Genomic DNA, 22,352 nt, shown 5'->3' on the forward strand with positions numbered 1-22,352 from the left:
TATCTGGCCACCGACTGTTTAGACAATGGACAACCTCTGTGTAAATCATAGAGCACCAGGAGGCTGTCCATTTTAAGTTATACAGTAGATCTCTCCACATAGATCTGCAAGACTCTGACATCAAGAAGGCTCAGAGCATACCTGCTGCCAGAAGATGAGTAGTCACTCAGAGCAAGAATCACAATATCCTGGCTAAGTAAAAACGGTAGTGGGCCTTCGGCAGAAAAGAAGGTCTGGTGCATAAAACTACCCTGTCTTGTTGAAAAACAAGGAACGGTGAACTGCAATAACGCGTTGAAAACTCAGGCTCGTGTGGCAGATGAATTGGATCGCATATACGCTGCCATGACAATCATGACCTTTGTGAATACCTGTGGAACTGTGGATCATTACCCTGAACTGGTAATGATCCTTGCCCACAGAATCCATTGTAACAAGAAACTCATTCTGTTCCATGTATCCGTACAGTAATTGATGACCGTACGGATGGACCCCCATCTTGAATTTGGCAACCCTCAATTGTAAATTGAGAGTTTCGAAGTCCTAGATGGCCTGAAAGAACAAGTCTGGTTTCGGGACCCAGATTAGGTGAGAGTAAAAACCCGACCATGACTCGACTGGCGGAATAGGAACAATGACCACCGATTGTAGAAGGAAAGATATTGACCTTTGAAGGCTAGGCGTCTGGTCTAGCCCTGTGGAAATGGTGTGACAAAAAAAATAAACACTTGGGTGGATGGCCAAAAGAGGTCCGAGATAACACCTCATTCTATGATGCCCTGACCCACCGATCCAACGAAGTAGCTGCCTACTGATCGTGGAAACAGAGCAAACTGTCTCCCACCATAGACCAGTCCAGGTGGGCAAAAGCCCAGTCATGCTGACTGCTTTTCAGCAGTCTTCGGCCCGGGACTCCTCACATGTCCTAACCGCCCTCCTCTTTGAAAGCCCCCATGAGTATCGGTGAAGTACCGTAGCAATGTGGTGGAGCTCCAAAAGGATCAGTAACATTGTCCTCTGGGTTTCATGGCAGGCTTCAGAGGAAGGGCTCATACCTCCTGTAGCTTCAGCAATGATGGCATCAAGACCTGTACCAAAGAGAACAGATCAGCAAAAAGGTAAAGCTTCCAAAGCCCGTTTTGATTCCGCACCTGCCATCCCAGCATTTTAGCCAGATTGCCACAGCCAATGCAGAAATCAGGGACAAGCCAAGAGCCGCATCCATGACACTGTCATTTATGTAGGCCATCAAGTCTCTACATAATTCTATGACAGGAAACAAGTATGTTCTAGAAGACCCATAAAGTAACCATTCAATGAGTTGCTCAGTCCATTTCTCCGCCACCTTAATGGCCCAGACAGCCACCAAGACTGGCCGGAGAGAGAGCCCAGCAATAATGAAGATAGACTTAATGATGCCCTCACATTTACAATCCGAGCTGTCCTTTAAGGACACTATCAAGAATGGGGATAGTAGTGGACTTAGCCAGCTAAGATGGGGACATCCACTTAAGACATGGTATCCTACTTAACCCAAAATCACATCAGAGAAAGGATAGGATAAATAAAATTGCTGCGGCACTTGAAAACGCTGATCCAGCTTTTTCCAAGCCTCCTCCAGGAAATCTGTAGGATGAGAGATCGATGGAATTCTAACACCAGCTTTATTTGGATGTTTCAACTGGGAAACCGAAGGACTCTCAGGTTCCACTGGATCCTGGAAATCTAAAGCCTGACGAGTTGCTAAAACCAATTCCTCCAACTCCTTGTTGAGTGATAGAATCCCTCCCCCCTGGAACAGGGTCTTCTAGATCAGAGGCTCTACCAACCTTCCCTGCTCAAAAGAACTCTCAATCCTCTGGAAGCTGTAGCCCCACGTAGCTCTGCCACTTGCAAGGGCAGCCAGATAGGGACACCTCACAAAGCCTATACAGTGACAAGGCCATGGTCTGCTGCATGGTATTAACCCAGGAGGGAGGGGTGTGAGACTGACTTCCTAAATAGGAATCAAACCCAACCAGATACAGTGGTCTGTGAGGGAAGGGGACGAGGAGAAGTAGCCGCTACCAGGGAAGTGGAGAACAGGACACTCACCAGACGCTGACGGTCTGACCTCTCCTGTGTCAGTTCCGGAAGGAGTGCATCAACTCCTTCACCCAGGACGGTTGCACCAACTTAGCAGCTACCTCTCCAGACGGGCGCGAGAATTGGTCCCCTGCGGCGCAGGACGAGCAGAGGCCACCTGGTTGAGAAGAGTCTTTCAATATTTTAACTTAGCACTGAGAACACATGTAGTAAGACACAGATTGTTCCCCTGCAGCCTGGGACCTGGTGGAAGATTTCTTTTCAGACAATACAAGAAGAGAAATGAAACCAGTGACAACAATCAGAAGACAATCCAGAGTGAGAAGAAAGCACAGACTCAAATTTTTTTTTTTTTTTTAAACAAAATGTTTGGACCCCGGCTGCAAGCCTCAAAGGGTTTGCGAGGTCAGCAACGCAAAGACAGGCAGTTTGTAAATGGACTTGGTGCAACCTCCCCCTTAAGAAATAAAACAGACAGCATTATCAGATCTGAAAGGCACACTACTGCCACAGACCTCCAATCATAAAAACCTGCACTAGTATTTGCTTGAAGGCCCACTCAGGCTACAACACCCCTAATGGGAAAGAAAGACCTGCAGGGAGGGAGAGTGCTACATCAGAGGGGCTCAGCTAAAACCGATGCACTGATAGCAGCCAGCCCAAGGCAGAGAGGAGCTACTGCTGTACTAGCAAAGGCAGCTATTCCTACCTAGGTCAAAATACAATGGGGCCACAATCTACACTAATCCCAGCCAGAAGGGTGGGAAAAACTGTGTGAGCCTACCCTGGGACAGCCCTCCCAGCAGCTGGACACTGCAAAGCAGAGCGATGCAGTCGGGGGCAGGACTGCAGAAAGGGCTGTCTCAATCACAAAGGGTCTGACTGCTGTTTGTTATGGCTCCCTCAAAGCCAAGGTCATTATACCAACAATCGGACAGTGATGCCTTGCGTCCCACTCCCCGGTCACTCACTAGATATATCTGTGACAGGGGATGAAGCTCCAGGAGATCAGAGGTAGGCGCTGTGGACAGAGGGCTAAAAGCCTGTCACTCCCAGTGCGCAGTTCACAGAAGAACCATGCATAACCAATGAAGGAGCATTGCTCAAACGAAAAAATAAATAATTAAACTAAAGTACTCACAGCCCTAATGAAAAATGGTGCCCATTGCCTTGGGCAGAAAAAAAGAAACTACGGTGCTTTGCACTATGGGATGTAGAGGGAGAGGAGGCAGCGCACAAACAAGTTTAAGTTGTGCCTTCTTCTTGGACAACTCCCTCTACAATTCATGTTATCCAGTGCCCCCCAGATAGGATGACTGAGAAAAGCACATTTAGCCATGATTTTAGATTGAAAAAGTGAAAGTCAAATTTTGCCTTCATTTAATAAGAGGATTTGTAAATTATATATAAGCAACTGTTAAGAATAATAATCTTTACGCAGTTTGGTAGGCCTTGCATTGCCTTCCCTTTCCCACTTACATTAGTCATTGGCAGGAAGACAAACATCTCTCTATAAGTTAACCTTTATTAGTGAAGTTGAGAGGATTGATCACACCTATCAATCAAGATCACACCAATCTATTTTTAAAAAACTTTTTTTCAGGTCATTGTTTTCAATACAAAAAAGCTCCTAAAATTCATGGTGAAGGGTTTAGATTAGTTAGTCTTTTAAGCAATGGTCCCACTTTGAAACTTTCTAGGAGTTATAACTTCTAGTCTCTTGCATTCAACACTAATTTAATATGGCTTGAGAAAAAAATTAAACTGTACTGGTGAAAAACATATGCGAAATATATAATTTACTTATGTGATAATGGGCTTCTACATGCTACGGTTTAAGAAAATGACTCATGCTACCATAGAGTACACAAGTTGTGCCATTCAACAATTTCTTGTCTTTAACATGATCATGAAATTTCTTGGTAATCTTTTTTTGTTTACCTGAAGAGGTTACCCCCATCTGAGGAATTAGTTGCTCATCCCTGCAGTTCTCACGGCCAGGAACAAGGCGCTGGTATCGGGCTGGATGAGGATTACCATCTACATCTACCAAAAATGGTGGTGGCATAAGGTGTGGTGCCTGTTGTGTTTGTTCATCCAGGACATAGTAGTTCGAATCACGAATAAGAGGCCGATAATCACTATGAAAGAACATTTGATCTGCTATCTGTAAAACAAAGTAAAAAGGAGAAAATAGCACCACATAGTACAAGCTCACTAAACACAAGAGATAACAGCTATCCCCCCTCAATACATTATTAGGGAATAACATTTTAGGATCATGAAAGTGCATTGGAAAATGTTCTAAATAGTTCATGAATAAGTTTTTTTGTAATTCAGTAAAATTATTTTCTTTAAATCCATTTCTTTGAATCCGTTGGGGCAGTGGTTCCCAAACTCTGTCCTCCAGGCACCCCAACAGTCCAGGTTTTAGGATATCCATTCTTAAGCACAGGTGACTTCATTAGTATCTCAGTTTGATTATATTATCTGTGCAAACGCATAGATGTCCTTAAAACCTGGACTGATAGTGTGCCTTGAGGACAGAGTTTGTGAAACCCTGTGTTGGGGTAGCGTGTGTAGGAGGAGTGTGGAAATTTTAAATTGTTAACTCTCATTCTGGCTACTCCCCAATATACCCTATGCCACCGGAACAGTCAGTTATTTGTAATGAAGGAGGATAGAAAGATAAATAAAGGAGGGGGGAAAGACAAATATACTATTAACTGTATAAAATATTCTTTTCCCTCTTTTCTCTGAAAATGGGGTCACTGGAAACACTTTGCAGACAAAGCAAAGCTGCCTCTAAAAGTGGGTACACTCAGTGGAAGCAGTGCAAACACCTTCCTTCCAAACTGGCACCACTAGATGAAAACAAGTGGGAACTGTAGAATCTGGTGAAGGTAAAAACAAACAGATGACCAGGTGGCAGTCCTGCACAGCTGCTCAGCCAAAGCTCCATGCTGAACTGATGCTTTACGATCTAATAGACTGTGCCCTGAGATTTTCAGCAACAGGTTGACCAGAGGTACTGTAAGCCTGACAAATGGTGGAATAAATCCACCTAGCACTTAACAGCTTGGAGGCCGGCCCTGTTCTGAGCATCTAAGAGACAATCCTTCATTTGTCCTTCAAATAGCTCGCTAAGACTTAAACACATCCAATAAAAGAAAAAAAGCTTTCGTCTGTAGATCCAAAAGTTGGAATCACCATATCCTTATTAATGTGAAACCAGGAGACCATATTTGCTGAAATGAGGCTTGGCCCAAAAGACAGTCCGATCCTCACGAAAAAATGAAAAGGAGGAGACCAGCTCTGAAACTCTCCTAGCTGACTAGCTAAAAAGAAAAAATATCTTCCAGATGGGAACTTTCAACTTCACCAACTGAAATAGCTCAATTTGTGGATACTGAAAGGCATTCAACCCATGATTATGATCCATTTGTTCCTAATAGGAGGAACAAATGGATTCTGTACATGCAGTATGCCCTGTAAAAACATTTGGACCAGTAATCAAGCTAGTTTTCTCTGAAACAAAACCAAGAGTTTAAACCTAAACCATCAAGGAACCAAATCTCAACCCTGTCTAGACCCTTCTAAAAGAACAGAAGGAACCTGGACATGCTAAAGGATGAAGTAGAAACTCTCATGCTAAGAGATGTGTCTCTTTAAATACTCTATGATAAATTTAAGATGTAGCACTGTAAGCTCCAGGATATTTATCAGAAGTTTGGACTCCTCCAAATTTCAAAAAGCTTGGAAACGAGCTTTAAGTGTGACCACTCCCTAAACCTGAAGATCCATATTCATCAGCGTCCATTCCCAAATATTCACTGCAGATTTTTACCCTCAACAATCAAACAAGAGAATGACATTCTTGTGGGGAAAGATGGATGCCCTGGCTGGACAGACTATGGGAGAATTGTTCCACCTCAAAATAGGTTTTATTTGAAGCTCCCTTCAGTGCATATTAGATCACCTCCAAGGTGGAGACCATGTTCAATAGAGCCTTGATGCAAAAACAAACCGATAAGATTGATGGTCAGAAAATACTTCTCCCAACAAAAAGATCACGTGTCAAACATGAAAACTAGACATTGGAAGGCATTTACTTCTGGCAATTGACAATTCCAGCATCTGTATTGTGTCCAGAATATGGGCTCTAAAGCAAAGACGGTGCACTGACTTACATCAAGATTGTTCAGGTAGGAAAGGAAAGTCACACACTGGGACCACAGAAGAGCAGCCAACACAACCATGATTTTGTGAACACTTGTGGAGCTGTCCCCAGCATAGAGGTGTCTTAACCTGATGATGCTGGTTCTGAGCCACAAACCAGAGAAGGCTTAGATATGGTGTGGGCAGTAAGCAGCCCACCAGCTATTGTAGAACTATACATCCCAACTTGCCCTGACAAAGTTTTGCTATTTCGCCCTGCTAAAACTGTTGCAGGGCATGCTGGGATGTGTAGTTTAACAGTTAAAGGGCCACTTATGCCCACCACGGCTTAGATGCTTTGCTCATGCAAGAACATGCAAAGAGGCATCCTTAATGTCTACAGTTATCATGAAACAATCTATACAAACTTCAGAGACTCCATCTTGAATATGTCCACCCTGAGTAGGGCGTTTAAGAACTTTAAAATCAGAATGGGACTAAAGCCTCTTCTGGTTTCTATACCAGGAAAAGATTTAGAAACTCCAACATCTCATGTCCAACATGTCAGTCCAGCACTGGAACAACGATGCCTGGGGAGACAATCACTTCATGCAGAGCAAGATGCTTTGCCTAGTCTTCAGGAAGACGAGTGGAAAAAATAGTCTGGGAGAGGAGCCCAGGAGATCTAAGACATATTACAGGCTCAAGATACCTCCCAAATAGTTGTCTGTAGTGGAATCAAACCATTGCATCCAGAAGAGTAGACTGGCTCCCACCACAAGAACCTGACTGTTGCCAGTCATGCAGGTACTTGCCAGGCTTCTTGAAAGTCTGATGATAGAACCTCGAACCATGCGTGCCTCTCTCCTGAGCCCTTAAGGAACAAGTGGGCTGACACTTATGCCACATTAGGGATTAATAGACAAAAAACTGGAAACCCCTAGGGGCAATACCCAGCAAGAAGCAACTTCTGACCACCCACCAATGGCACTGGAATAGTAATACCCCATAGAGAAAGTGATTCCACTTTCTCTATGGGGTATTTATGGACTTCTCATATATACTACCATTCAAAAGTTTGGGATCACTTAATGCTTTTCTTTAAAAAATAAGGATATTTCAGTTTTTTTCAATGAAGATAACATTAAAGTAATCAGAAATATACTCTATACATTGTTAATGTGGTAAAAGACTATACTAGCTGCAAACGTCTGGTTTTTAAAAGAATATCTACATAGGTGTATAGAGGCCCATTTCCAGCAACCATCACTCCAGTGTTCTAATAGTACATTGTGTTTGCTAAGCGCGTTAGAAGACTAATGGATGATTAGAAAACCCTTTTGCAATTATGTTAGCACAGTTGAAAACGGGTTTGCTCATTAGAGAAGCTATAAAACTGGCCTTTCTTTGAGCTAGTCGAGTATCTGTAGCACATTTGTGGGTTTGATTATACTCTCCAAATGGCCAGAAAAAGAGAACTTTCATGTGAAACTCGATGGTCTATTCTTGTTCTTAGAAATTAAGGACATTCAATGCGAGAAATTGCCAAGAAACTGAACATTTCCTACAACAGGTGGGTACTTCTCCCTTCAGTGAACAGCAAACAGGCTCTGACCAGAGTAGAAAGAGAAGTGGGGGGAGGCAATCGGGAAGCCGACTGCCTAAATACCGGCAGCCGGCTTCCCGACTGTCATTTCCCGGCAAGGGTGAAATGCTGGGCGTCTAGATGTAGACGCTCGCATTTCCCCGACGCCGGGAGACAGGCGCCCGGCATCCCGATCGTAGGGATGCCGGGCGCCGCGAGCGGAGAGCCGCGCTTTTAGTTTTAGGGCTCCGGGGGGAGGGGGGGGGGGGGGACTTAGGGTTAGGCACCCCCCCGGGAGGGTTAGGCTAGGGCAGTGTTGGCTAACCTTGACACTCCAGCTGTTGTGGAACTATATATCCCAGCATGCCCTGCCACAGTTTTAGCATGCCCTAATAGCAAAACTGTAGCAGTGCATGCTGGGTTATGTAGTTCCATAACAGCTGGAGTGTCAAGGTTAGCCAACACTGGGCTTGGGGGAGGGAGGGTTAGGCACCCCCCCGGGGGACTTAGGTTTAGGCAGCGGGGAAGGGGGTGGTTAGGGTTAGGCACTTGGGGGGGAAGTTAGGGTTAGGCACCCCTAAGGAGGGTTAGGGTTAGGGGGGTTAGGTTAGGTTAGTAAATACTTACCTATCCACGATCGGGATTTCCAGCGATGTCGGGCTTCCGCTGCGTCGCACTCTGCTCCTGTCGGGCAGCCGCTGAAGGGGAATCGAACCGCCGTCCATGGGGCCGGCGGTATTTCATACCAATTCCGAACTGGGAGGACCCGAAGCACAACTGAGCAAGAAGACAACTACATTAGAGTCTCTAGTTTGAGAAATAGACGCCTCACAAGTCCTCAACTGGCAGCTTCATCAAATGGTACCCGGAAAACGCCAGTGTCAACGTCTACAGTGAAGAGGCGACTCCGGGATGCTGGCCTTCTAGGCAGAGTGGCAAAGAAAAAGCCATATCTGAGACTGGCCAATAACAGGAAAATATTAATATGGGTAAAAAAACAGACATTGGACAAAGGACGATTGGAAAAAGTGTTATGGACAGACGAATCGAAGTTTGAGGTGTTTGGATCACACAGAAGAACATTTGTGAGAAGCAGAACAAGTGAAAAGATGCTGGAAGAGTGCCTGACGCTATCTGTCAAGCATGGTGGAGGTAATGTGATGGTCTGGGGCTGCTGTGGTGCTGGTAAAGTGGGAGATTTGTACAAAGTAAAGGGGATGCTATCACTCCATTTTGCAACGCCATGCATACTCTGTGGACAGCGCTTGACTGGAGCCAATTTCCACCTCCAACAGGACAATGACCCAAAGCACACCTCCAAATTATGCAAGAACTATTTAGGGAAGAAGCAGGCAGCTGGAATTCTGTCTGTAATGGAGTGGCCAGCGCAGTCACCAGTTCTGAACCCCATTGAGCTGTTGTGGGAGAACCTTGACTGTATGGTACGCAAGACGTGCCCATCAAGCCAATCCAACTTGTGGCAGGTGCTTCAGGAAGCGTGGGTTGAAATTTCTTCAGATTACCTCAACAAATTAACAACTAGAATGCCAAAAGGTCTTCAATGCTGTCATTTCTGCAAAAGGAGCATTCTTTGACGAAAGCAAAATTTGAAGGGCAAAATTATTATTTCAAATAAAAAACATTATTTCCAACCTTGCCAATGTCTTGACTATATGTTCTATTCATTTTGCAACTCATTTCATAAAGAAAAGTTAGTTTTCATGTAAAACACGAAATTGTCTCAAACTTTTGAACGGTAGTGTATAACTGCAGATGTTTAAACCCTCGCCCCTAAATGACCATTACGCACCTCTGTTCTATTGAACTTTAAGACGTCAGAGAGCTCTACCATACACCGCCTTAACTACCCTCACAGAAGCATTAACAGATCTAAGAGAGGCCAAAGATGCAACATTTACTTAAGGAGGTCCTCCACCATACGTTCTGTATAATCTTTAAGAACTACAGCACCAGTGACGGAAATGGTGGTGAACTTTGGAAACCACAAAATGGAGGCAGACAAGCACAGGAGGTACCCTCTGAGCCATAGCCTTACAAAGATAACTGGACCAAAATATCAAGGATCTGGAATTTACCGTAGACCTAGATAACCAGATCCTGCAGATTCAGTGGGGGAGGAAGCAAAATCGGATGCTTTACTCTAAGCTTAAACCAAGAAGGTCTTTTTTTGAAACAGGAATATAATATCAATAAATATATATTTATTATACTTTGTATTGACGGAGTGAGCGTCTTACCCGGCACTGCTTATACTCCAGTAAATGTGGTTCACATGCCTTGGTGCCCTCCCCGGGTAAGACGCTCACTCCGACAATACAAAGTGTGTGTGTGTAATATAAATATATATATATATATATACATATATATACACACACACATATATTACACATACATATACACACACACACACAGTACCAGTCAAAAAAAAAAAGTATGAAAACAAGAGATATGGTAAGAACTTACCTTTGTTATCTCTGTTTCTACAAAGTCCATAGGGTCCACAGGGTTGACCTTGGGGTATAGCTGGATCTGGATCCACGGGCACCACGCAGTTAAAGCTTTTCTGCTCCCAGGATGCACTTGGGTCCGTCCTCCTCTATACCCCGCCCCCGAGCCACAGGCACCTCAGTTGGTAAGCAGCCAAGGCCGGAGGAGGAGACTAAACAGAGAGAAGGAAGACTGGAACACACAAGAAACCATACTCACAGAAATGGGAGACGGAAAACCTGTGACCAGTCACACAGCCCATATGAAGCCAGGTGCGTCAGAGCTGGCGCCCTGTGGACCCTATGGACTTCGTAGAAACAGAGATAACAAAGGTAAGTTCTTACCATATCTCTTGTTTTCTACCTCAGGGTCCATAGGGGTCCACAGGGTGACCTTGGGGATGTCCCAAAGCAGTTCAACTAAGGGCGGGGACGCTCCTGTGCTGAAAGTAGCACCCGGCGCCCGAAGGATGCATCCTGATAGGCGAAGGTGTCAACCGCATAGAACCTCAAAAACTTTTGAATTGAAGACCAAGTGGCCGCCTTACACAGCTGAACAGCAGAGGCGCCACATCTAGCAGCCCAAGAGGGGCCCACAGAACGAGTGGAATGAGCCTTAACAGAAGCTGGCACAGGTAAACCCTCCTGTGCATAAGCCTCACAAATAACGGACCGAAGCCAATGGGCTAACGTTTGTTTGTTGGCAGGCCAACCCCTCTTGTGAAAACCAAAAAGAGGACAAACAATGAATCAGACTTCCTAACCGAAACAGTCCGGTCCACATAAATTCGAAGCGCCCGGACTACATCTAAGGAAGCCTCACCAGCTGAAAGATCAGGTGACTGAAAAGCTGGCACAACAAGTTCCTGATTGATGTGGAACTTGGAAACCACTTTGGGCAAAAACTCAGGACAAGTGCGGAGCATCGCTCTGTCCTGGTGAAAAATCAGAAAAGGAGGGCGACAGGAAAGCGCCCCCAATTCTGACACCCTCCTGGCAGAATTAATTGCCAGGAGAAAAACGGTCTTAAACATCAGCCACTTGAGTTCCACCGACTCAAGAGGCTCAAAAGGAAGGATGCATCCTGCAAGACCCGTAGCACCACTGCCAAGTCCCAAGGAGCCACCAGAGGCACAAAGGGAGGCTGGATCCGGAGAACACCCTGGAAAAAGGTGTGAACATCTGGCAGTGTAGCAATCAGTCGTTGAAACCACATGGACAAAGCAGACACATGAACCTTCAGAGAGGCAAGGCGTAAGCCGAGGTCCAAACCTGATTGAAGGAACTCCAAGCTTCTGGAAACCCGGAACACCTGAGGATCATAGCTTCTGGATTCACACCACCAAAAGTAAGTGTGCAACACCCTATGGTAAATCCGTGCGGAAGCAGGCTTGCGTGCCCTAAGCATGGTACCAATGACCGAACTGGAGAAACCCTGAGACCTTAAGACGGCTGTCTCAAGAGCCACTCCATCAAAGACAGCCGACCCAGATCTTGGTAAAGGCAGGGCCCTTGAGACAATAGGTCCTGACGCTGAGGAGGAAGGTACGGAGCGTCGATGGAGAGGCTCCTCAGATCGGAGTACCAAGGACATCTGGGCCACGCCGGAGCTACCAGCACGAGCGTGCCGCCGTCCTGCTTGAATTTCCACAGAACCAGAGGAAGCAGGGATATCTGAGGAAACCGATACGCCAGGTGAAACGTCCATTTCATCGACAGCGCATCTACCAGACAGTCGCCTGCGTCTCTTGTCCTTGACCCGTACACGGGCAACTTGTGATTGCGACGGGAGGCCATCAAGTCCAGCTCCGGCAGCCCCCAACTGTCCACGAGTAGCTGAAACACCTCTGGGTGAGGCGACCATTCCCCGAGATGCACGTCGTGACGGCTGAGGAAGTCCGCCTCCCAATTGAGGACTCCGGGGATGAAGACTGCCAAGATCGCTGGAATGTGACACTCCGCCCAAGCAAGAATGCAAGACACCTCCGACATCGCTGCCCGACTGCGAGTTCCTCTTTGGTGGTTGATATATGCCACCGTGGTGGCGTTGTCGGACTGCACCTGAACCGCCCTTCCGTGAAGAACGGGGCCGGACGACTGCAGGGCCCTGTATACTGCCCGCAGTTCCAGGATGTTGATGGGGAGAAGTGCTTCTTCTGCGGACCAACGACCCTGAAGCGATAATGAGCCGGTCACTGCCTCCCAACCCCGGAAACTGGCATCCGTCGTGAGCAGGACCCAGTCCGGGACCCAAAAGGGGCGCTCCTCGACCAGATGAGCTGTCTGAAGCCACCAAGCCAAAGACTACCGAACCTCCGGGGACAACACCAGCCTCAGAGCGGATCCGGTGAGGTAACCCGTTCCATTCTGAAAGAATCATCCCCTGCAGGGGCCGGGAATGGAACTGGGCAAATTCCACCATGTCGAATGTCGACACCATGAACCCCAGAACTCTCATGGCCGAATGTACCGACAGGCGGCAACTGCTCAGGCAACTGTGTATCCGCAGGAGGAGACCTTGTCCGGAGTCAGGAAGATCCGTTGCTGACGAGAATCCAGCAGGGCTCCCAAATGAACCATCCGCTGTGATGGAATCAGGGAGGACTTTTTCCAATTTCTCAGCCACCCGTGCGCTTGCAGGCAAGCGATCGTCAGGTGGAGATGTTGAAGCAGTACCTCCGGGGAGCTCGCCAGCAACAGGAGGTCGTCCAGATACGACAGCATCCGTACATTCCGGTTCCGAAGATGTGCGGCCATGACAGCCATAATCTTTGTGAATACCCTCGGCGCCGTGGAGAGGCCAAAGGGTAGCGCCCTGAACTGATAATGCTGCTGAAGAACAGCGAACCTCAGATACCGCTGGTGCGAAGGTGCTATCGGAACATGGAGGTAGGCGTCCTGGATATCCAGGGACACCATGTAATCCCCAGGTTCCATCGCCAGAATGATGGAACGTAACGTTTCCATCCTGAATTTGGGAACTCTGAGGAATTTGTTCAGAGACTTCAAATTGAGGATAGGGCGATGAGAACCATTGGGTTTCTGCCCCAGAAACAGAGACGAATAGTACCCCGTCCCTCGTTGTGATTGAGGAATGGGAACAATGACCCCTGCTTTCAGCAAGGATGCTATAGCCTCCTGAATCTGTAACGCCTTGTTCTTGTCATGAGAAGGACTCGTGCAGAAAAACTGGTGGGGCGGTCTGTGCCGAAAAGACATGGCGTACCCCTGGGAGACAACTTTTCAAACCCAGGCATCCGTAGTGGTAGTGTGCCAGCACTGGGCAAACAGAAGAAGTCGGTCACCCCAGAGGGAGGCCCGTCCCATCAGGCAGAAGGTTTATCCTCCTGCTTGGAAGAAGGGCACCTGGCACTCCAGGCCTGCTTCTTGGGCTTAGAAGGAGCCTTGGTCGCCGACTGCCTCGGGAAGGACTGACCTTTGGCCTTGCCCTGAACCCGAAAGGACCGAAAGGCCGAGCTCCGTACCTTGGTAAGTGCAGAAGCCGAAGGAAGGAAGGCTGATTTAGACTTAGCGAGAGTATCCACTATTTTGTCCAAGTCTGGACCAAAAAGCAACTCCCCATTAAAAGGTAAGGCCTCCAGGCCCTTTTTGGAGTCTGTGTCAGCTCTCCAAGACCTCAGCCACAAGGACCGACGCGCCGACACAGCTGCAGCCGACACCAGAGAGGTCAGCAGGCTTGCATCTAACGATGCTTCCCCAATGTAGGAAGCCGCATCCCTCATTTGTCCGATCAACGCTCTCTGGATCTCCGGAGCATCCTCCGGAAAAGTATCCTCCAAAGCATTGGCCCAGCTCTCGATGGCCTTAGCCACCCAAGAGATGGCCATGGACGGATGGGCCACCGCCCCCGAGAGAGTAGATAGACTTTAAACAAGTCTCCACTTTCCTATCCATGGGATCTTTCAAGGAGGAGATCGACGGCAAAGGCAGCGTAGCGCTTTTAATTAAGTGGGTAACGTGGGAATCCACCGCAGGCGGAGTTTCCCACTTCCTGCAATAAGCCTCAGGAAAGGGATAGTTTGAAGCCAACCTTTTCTGCGGTTGGAATATCTTTCTGGGCAACTGCCAGGCCACTGCCATATGATCTGTTAACTGGTCGGACAGGGGAAAAACCGTCAAAGTTACTTTGGCCTTTTTAAAATAAGGGTACTTCGACCTGGGACCCGGCGCATCCTCCTCTATATGAAGGATGGCCCGCACCGCCCTAACCAATGCCGACACATTAATGGAGGACTTAGCCTCCACCTCCTGGGCCCCGGCATCCGAGTTAGAGTCTTTATGGATCTCCCCGTCATCCGAAGACACGTCCGTGTTTCCGTGAACTGTGCCGCCAATGAAGCCGGAACAGGTTGCTTGGACGCCCGTGGGGGCAAATCACTTGGCAACATAGATTGAAAGGCCAATGACTAAGCCGCCAGGCTCTGAACAGAGCTGGAGAGGACATCCACTCAGGGGAGGGGGTACCGATTGAGGATACCCCTGAAAAGGTACCATCAACTGCTGCGGCACCGTGGGAGATTGCACGAATACAGGCAATCCCGCATAAGGACCCACAGTCTGAGACCCGGGAGGAGACTGCACCAGACGCGTCACACCCGGGGAACGGGGGATGGTAGGCTGGGGCAACACCCTAGAAGGGACCGCAGTCGGGACCGCAAGCCAGTCCGCGATCGACGCCAGCACTTGCGTAAACATCGCCCACGGAGGATCCTGCGCCACCGGGGGTTTAGAGGGACCAGGTACCAGCTGGCACCGCCCGCACAGACCGTCCTGAGACAAGTCCGCCCCGTCAACCCCAGCCGAACAGCATCAGCAGGAAAACAACACAGGAGCCACAGAGCGCTCATTCTCCTCATCAGACATGACAAAACTTTTTGCAATAAAAATGTATCACCGAAACGAGGTAAGGCGTATAACACCTGCGCACTCCCAAGTATGCAACACAAACAGCCCACAATCTGGTACTGAGTAGCACACTGCAGTATGTGACGGACCTCACAAATACGTAGATCTATATAAGTGATGTACACAGAAAGAACACCCCACCCCCACGCACCTACGGGCCGTAGGAGAAGGAAAGGGATAGGTAAAGCAAAAGTCACATACCATGCAGGAAGTTATACTCACTGCACCCAGAGACCGGCGGCATAAAGACTGCATACACTTCCCCCGCACGCAGCGCTGCACGCGGCTTACCTGGCCCCTTGTGTCCGGCAGCAGTCCTTGGGAGGTCCCGGAGCCACGCTAGTACTGACTCCGGGGTCCCGCTGCGATCCCCAGCTCAGTACTGGCGTCGCAGCGCCAGCGGGGCTGTTGGAGCGGCAGCGTGGACGTCCAGATGGACAGTCTGATGCTGCCGCTCAGAAGTAAAAATAAAGAAATAAACTCTTTTTTTCTTCTTTTTAAAAAATAAAGCTTAGGGGCTGCTTATGCAGCCCCACTACGCCAGGGTGACCCGACTCCGGCCGGGCACCAACTAAAACTGAGGTGCCTGTGGCTCGGGGGCGGGGTATAGAGGAGGGCGGACCCAAGTGCATCCTGGGAGCAGCAAAGCTTTAACTGCGTGGTGCCCGTGGATCCAGATCCAGCTATACCCCAAGGTCAACCCTGTGGACCCCCTATGGACCCTGAAGTAGAAAGAACACATGGAATTATGTTGTAAACAAAAATATGTTAAACAAATCAAAATTTGTTTTATATTTTAGATTCCTCAAAGTAGCCCCCTTCTGCTTTGATGACAGCTTTGTACACTCTTGGCATTCTCTCAGCTTAATGAGGTAGTGCAGTTGCAAAAACCAACAAATGCTATGATGAAAGTGGCTCTCATGAGGACTGCCGCAGGACAGGAAAACCAAGAGTTACTTCTGCTGCAGACGATAAGTTCATTAGAGTTACCAGCCTCAGAAACCGCTACTTAACAGCACCTCAGATTAAAGACCACATAAAGCCTTCACAGAGTTCAAGTAGCAGACAAATCTCAATATCAGCTGTTCAGAGGAGACTGCGTGAATCAGGCCTTCATGGTGATATTGCTGCAAAGAAGCCACTACTAAGGATGAACAACAAGAAGAGGAGAATTGTTTGGGCCAAGAAACACAAGAAATGGACATTAGACCAGTGGAATTCTGTACTTTGGTCTGAGGAGTTCAAATTTGAGATTTTTGGTTCCAACTGCCGTGTCTTTGTGAGACGCAGAGAAGGTGAGCGGATGGTTTCTGCATGTGTGGTTCCCACTGTGAAGCATGGAGGAGGTGGTGAGATGGTGTGGGGGTGCTTTGCTGTTGACACAGTTGGTGATTTATTCAATATTCAAGGCACACTTAACCAGCATGGCTACCACAACATTCTGCAGTGCCATGCCATCCCATCTGGTTTGCGCTTACTGGGAACATCATTTGTTTTTCAACAAGACAATGACCCCACACACACCTCCAGGCTATGTAAGGGCTACTTGACCAAGAAGGAAAGTGATGGAGTGCTGCGTCAGATGACCTGGCCTCCACAATCACCCAACCTAAACCCCCGAGAACAGCCAGGCTAGACAGCATTGTGCCACCCCCCTGAGTACAGATAGTCTACCCAGCTCTGTGCCATCCTGAGTACAGCCAGCATACCCAGCCCTGTGCCCCCTCCACCCTGAGTACAGCCAGCCTACCCAGCACTGTGCCATCTCCCGAGTACAGCCAGCACTGTGTCCCCCTAGTCCAGCCAGCCTTCCCAGTCCTTTGACCTCAATTAAGACCAATTTCTGTGATTAAATCTTTTAACCTTCCAAAAAGGTATCTGCACTACTGGTCCCTCTTCTCTTTGCTTTCTCTTCCACATAAGAAGAATTACTGGAACCTATTAGGGTGATTTACTTTTTTATTTCCTAATATATGAGGACTTGGTATTGGTCTTTTTTTGCGCAGTGATTGCATTTTATTATTTTTAAAACACATGCATCAATGAGCCTTGGGTGTCCAAGATCTTGTTGCTGGATCACCGGTTTCCTTCGTTGGACCACTTTTGTCAGATACTTACCACTGCATACTGCAAACACCTCTCAAGACCTGCCATTATGGAGATGATCTGACCAAGTCTTCTAGCCATCACAATTTGGCCTTGGCAAAGTCACTCATTTTTCATGCTTACAAAACATCAACTTTAAGAGCTGAGTCTTCAAATTGCTTCCTAATATTTCCCACTCATTGACAGGTGCCATTGTAATGAGAATCTATCTTTTATAATGTTCAGGCTAATCAGTATATAGGTAGCAAATACTTTAAAACACATTTTAAAATAAATTGCTTAAAAAATTATCTTTAAACTGTGAACCAAAAGGATTACCCCCAAACACTGTAGTCTGAAGGATGTCAGCAGTAGCATGCATATCCAACAGTCAAAGAAGAATTTGGCTATGAGCTGGGAGACTATGGAGACCGTTGACTTTTTGGAAATGTTTGCGAATACAGCACAGCAACATCAGCTTTTCACAGCCATTGCTATCAATTGAGTTGCTTCCTATGTTTCTTCAGCATCCATTTTCAGCCCTGGGAGAGTATGTAAAATTATTTTGGAAAGGGGGATTCAATTAAGGGGTTTTAATTTAAGGTTCACTGGATTTAAAAAGAAATCCCTAACAAGGCTTTCAGTGACAAAAAAACATCAAATATAGAGAGTGTGCACATGATTAAACTTACCTTGTCATACTTGCTACTTGAACCAAAGCCAAAAATCAGCAGATGACCATGCGAGTCTGTGCAAGCAAAGTGTTGCCCATCAGGAGAGCACTTACAGTCAAAAACCGCTCCATGCCCTTGTCCTTCAATCTGCAACAGTTAACAGGGTTATCTTGATATTTCCAATCCATAGGAAAAGGAACGAAAATATAGTCAGAAACAACCATTTATTAAGTGCAAAATACCAGGAGCCAAGACCACAATATGCTATTTCATTATGAAATTTTAATTATTTTAACTTTTGAGAATCCTTTCCATTTTGTAAAATAAGATTATAGGTGTGTGATTCAAAGGGGTCAATCCAAATAGCTGCGATGAACTCAAACCCACAGTAACAGCATCACTTTAAGTCAGCCCAAACTCGCACAAAAGTGCTTGCAGCCCTAAAGAGTTGCGAGCAAAATTGTGCGAATTTGGGCTCAGAGCAGACCGCGAGGGGTGCAAGATGAGGTGCCGTTGCCAACATTTTAATGCCATGGCAACTCGCAATTGGATTGACCCCAAAATATTTTAAGTGCCCACTATCAAAGTGAATTTTAATTTCAAAACAGTATTCTCCTATGTAGCAGATAAACATGTTCTATTTACATCACATACTCATCACATGCCTCACCACCAGCTGAACAAACTTATCAATTAGATGTTGGGAATTAATGCCATTTATTTATTTGCAATCTAAGATCATGTACTGTATTTTATTTATTACCCAGACAGTATGACTTACATGGTATAGTAACTAATATGTATTAGACTAGCACCAGTTTTCCCCACTGTATACACATGGACCACATATTCCTTCATAAGCCGGCCAGTGACCCCCATCACCTCCTTCACATACGCAGCTGCCGTTATTGTGCACCACTCCCATTGTTGGCAAAATCATTAGTTTTTATTATGGTCTCTTGAACATACAGCATTGCTTTGTATGTTAGCACATTTATAAATAAAGAATAAAAAGCACTGGGCAGCATGCTGCATTTCTATAAATAACCTTCTGTTTATAAAGGGCTTGTTTAAGTACCAGCAGAAACTATGACGAGCTGGCAGCAACAAATAGGCATAGAAACATTTTCTGCTGGAACCAACACATTACTCTGGCTCCATAATGCACAAGTCAGCAAGCACAGACTTACCATGTTGAAGTAAGACCGGATCTTGACCCCTCGTGCTAGATCCCAAACTATGACATAGCCATCATGGCCTGCTGAAAATAACACTCGTGGATCAAATGGATGAGATTCAAGCACAAAAACTTCATCCTCGTGACCCTAAAAAATATTTAAAAAAAAAAAAACTATAAAATGACATACTGCTCTATTATAATGCAAGAGTCACTAAGAAGCTAGTAGTGGCAGAAAATATACTTTTTCTTGAGAATATTTAGTCAACCTGCCATTACCAAACTGTTCTGTTCAACTACACTTATTAAGATAAAATTATTAAAATCAGAAAACAGTTTTATATAAAATTCACTACCATCAGTTTAAGTTTAAAATAAAAGACAAAACTACAAGTTTTTCTATCACCAACACCATGTGTTTCTCTATAACAGATTACCTAACTCAATAGCCACGCTAATTACCATAAGGATATGGATGAGCTGTCCAGTGTACGAGTCCCAGACTTTTAAAGTCATATTATTGACTGCAGTAATCACACAGGTATCATGACGGTCCCAGGCCACCATGGTCACTTTTAGTTTGGTTATCTTGTCTTCCACACCCTGAGTGCTGTCCCCGGAACAAAGCAACAATCAAAAAAATAAGAGAAATTACACTGACAATTCACAGATAAGGATATTTAATTTAACAAAACTGTGTCATGCACTAAATTTCTAGAGAATCACTCTCATAGGGTATTATTTTTATTTTATCATATCAATTATGATAGAAAATATCAAGTCACGCTACTGCACAAATGTCACATTGTTTGAACCAAAGTGCATTTCTGTATTGCATGATGCCTGAATAAACTGGATCAGTGAGCTATTTAGTGACATGCATCTAGCTGGAGAAACAGCAGGGAAGTGGCTATTTCATAGTAATAATAAATCACTAAGACTTACCCAGTCTGTCGAGTAGCCATGTCTAGTAAAATGCTTCTCCACTCCCTTTTCTTGAATTGCCAAATGCGAGCGGTCCCATCTCTGCTACCACTTACAAACCTTTAAAATGTACAATTATATTCAGGTAAGTAACACCATTCCAGTTAAATGAACCTGCCACCAACACATTTGTTAGGCTGTTCTAATGTATCAACCCCAAGAGATACCTCTAGCAATGGGTGTTTAAAAATATTGCAAATTAAATGTTCTCATAATGGACCCAATAATATGTAGTTAGATCAGTTTCTCTTGTGTAGATCAGTCATGGTATCGGAAGAGTTTGTACTGTATGAAGTAAATCTTTACATGGTAAAAAGTAATGTACAGATAATCTGATAATACCATGTACACCTAAACAACATAGGAGAATTCAGAAAGTATGTGCTGGGGAGTTGTGTTCTGCATGTTCAGCTTTAATACACCCTTATTTAAAACCAGGAACTCTCAGCACTGACCCTTGCCTGGGTCAGGGAACTGTGCCTCATTCTGTACAGGGGTTGTTGACACCCTCTAGACACAAAAGGCGGCATTGTCTACAGAGTAAAATGTCCTGCAATAGAATGTAGTCTATAAATTTACTGGGATGCAGTACCTCACTAATATAAGTCAGGCAGTACCTCAGTAATATCACTGGCTCCTAGCATATGCATACGCTACACATACAAGTTCAGCCCACAAATAGATACCTCCATTCAGTGAAGGAGAGAGCACTTAAATTACTTGAGTAGAATATTAAAAAGAAAAAAAAGTATATACTGATATGACAACAGAAAATGGATTACTGTAATTTGTAGTTTGCCGTTTGTAATTGTAACTCCACGTCCCTTACTCACCGACTGCTAGTGTTTGAAAACTGGATACTGTCCACTTTATCCTTAAACAAAAAAATAAGAAAGTTACTAGTCAATCTAATCATAACGTAAATAGTTTAGAACAGTGGTTCCCAAACTTTTCTGAATCACAGCACCCTAGAGTATCAGTATTGTTTTCACGGCACCCCTAAGCCAGAAGTTTGTTAATGAGAAATTCAGAAAAAAAATGTAGAAGTAGTAAAGTAAAGTAGATTGTGCTACCTGTCATCCTGGTGGGAGACAGGTTTGTGCTTCTGTTTGGCCATATATTTATATTACATTGACCATAAATAATTTGATTTGGTGTTGGGACCACCAACCTGAGGCACCCCCTGCAAGTGTCCCAAGGCACCCCAGGGTGCCGCGGCACACAGTTTGGGAACCACTGGTTTAGAATATCCTTTTCAATAAGTCTTTGATGCAATACTTTTACATTATTTTAGCAGCACAGGACAAAGGTTAGATTCACTGTGAATAAGAAAAATAGATTTAACTGGCTCTGTATATCTGTTTCCCAGTCAGTTAATAGCACCACCTACAGGAAGAAGAGTTCTGTTTTTTTTTCTCCTAGCTTTCCTGATTTATCTTTGCAGGTAAAATTAAAAAAAACAAAAAGAGGTAGGATGTGTTGTGTGGGTACAGAACTAAATAAGGAGCTGGATGAGTTAGTGTGAATAGGTAAAACTGGAGGGGATTAGTATACATTCAGGGAGAAAAATGGGGCTTACTGAGCAGAGCAACAAGGCTGTTATCCTAAAGAGGGCAACACACATGTGAGCAATAAAAGACAAACAGGGTTATGTTGACCCCATTATAACAGATCTGTTTGTAATAATCAGCCTTCTGCAATTTGGTCACATGTGAAGAGCCACGTGCACAGGTCACCTTTAAGGCAACGGTAGCTAGTTAAACACAACACTACTGCTTCAAGGTAAAAAGGACAACAATGCATACAAGGGTTTAACTATAGTAAACTTTATGGAACTAGAGAATAGATTGGGGAGGACTCAGAAATAGGATTTAAAATGTATTAAAATCCAGTTTCCTATTTCAACCACTTAGCTAAAACTGGACCATGGGGATATCCCAAAGTTGCAATTCCAGGTCAGAGTCCTTAAATGTAAAAATATTACATTTGCAAAATTCTGTAAAAGTATGTAACAAAGCCCATGTGGAAGCCTTGCACAGCTGAAACCGTGGCATTCCACCAATGATGCCCTCAATCATCTAGTCGAATGTGCCTTCACATTCTAAGGAATAGGTCTCCCCACACCAACATAAAAGTCAATTTACAGAACTGTAAAAACAAGACAATAATTG

General features: G+C 45.5%; 1 protein-coding gene across 1 annotated transcript in view; it reads right to left on the reverse strand.

Moving 5' to 3' along the window:
- Window positions 1–22,352, reverse strand: part of PHIP (PHIP subunit of CUL4-Ring ligase complex) — a 228,528-nt gene that overhangs the window by 120,783 nt on the left and 85,393 nt on the right. The window contains exons 12-17 of the mRNA XM_088471636.1: window positions 21,015–21,055; window positions 20,143–20,241; window positions 19,660–19,807; window positions 19,211–19,345; window positions 18,039–18,167; window positions 4,027–4,252 (exon numbers count right to left, since the gene is read on the reverse strand). Of these exons, the coding sequence (XP_088327762.1) occupies window positions 4,027–4,252; window positions 18,039–18,167; window positions 19,211–19,345; window positions 19,660–19,807; window positions 20,143–20,241; window positions 21,015–21,055 (778 nt within the window). The remainder of the gene's footprint in view (window positions 1–4,026; window positions 4,253–18,038; window positions 18,168–19,210; window positions 19,346–19,659; window positions 19,808–20,142; window positions 20,242–21,014; window positions 21,056–22,352) is intronic.

The sequence above is a fragment of the Taudactylus pleione genome, unplaced genomic scaffold (assembly GCF_031769625.1).
Source record: "Taudactylus pleione unplaced genomic scaffold, aTauple2 ptg000015l, whole genome shotgun sequence".
Lineage (NCBI taxonomy): Eukaryota > Metazoa > Chordata > Amphibia > Anura > Myobatrachidae > Taudactylus > Taudactylus pleione.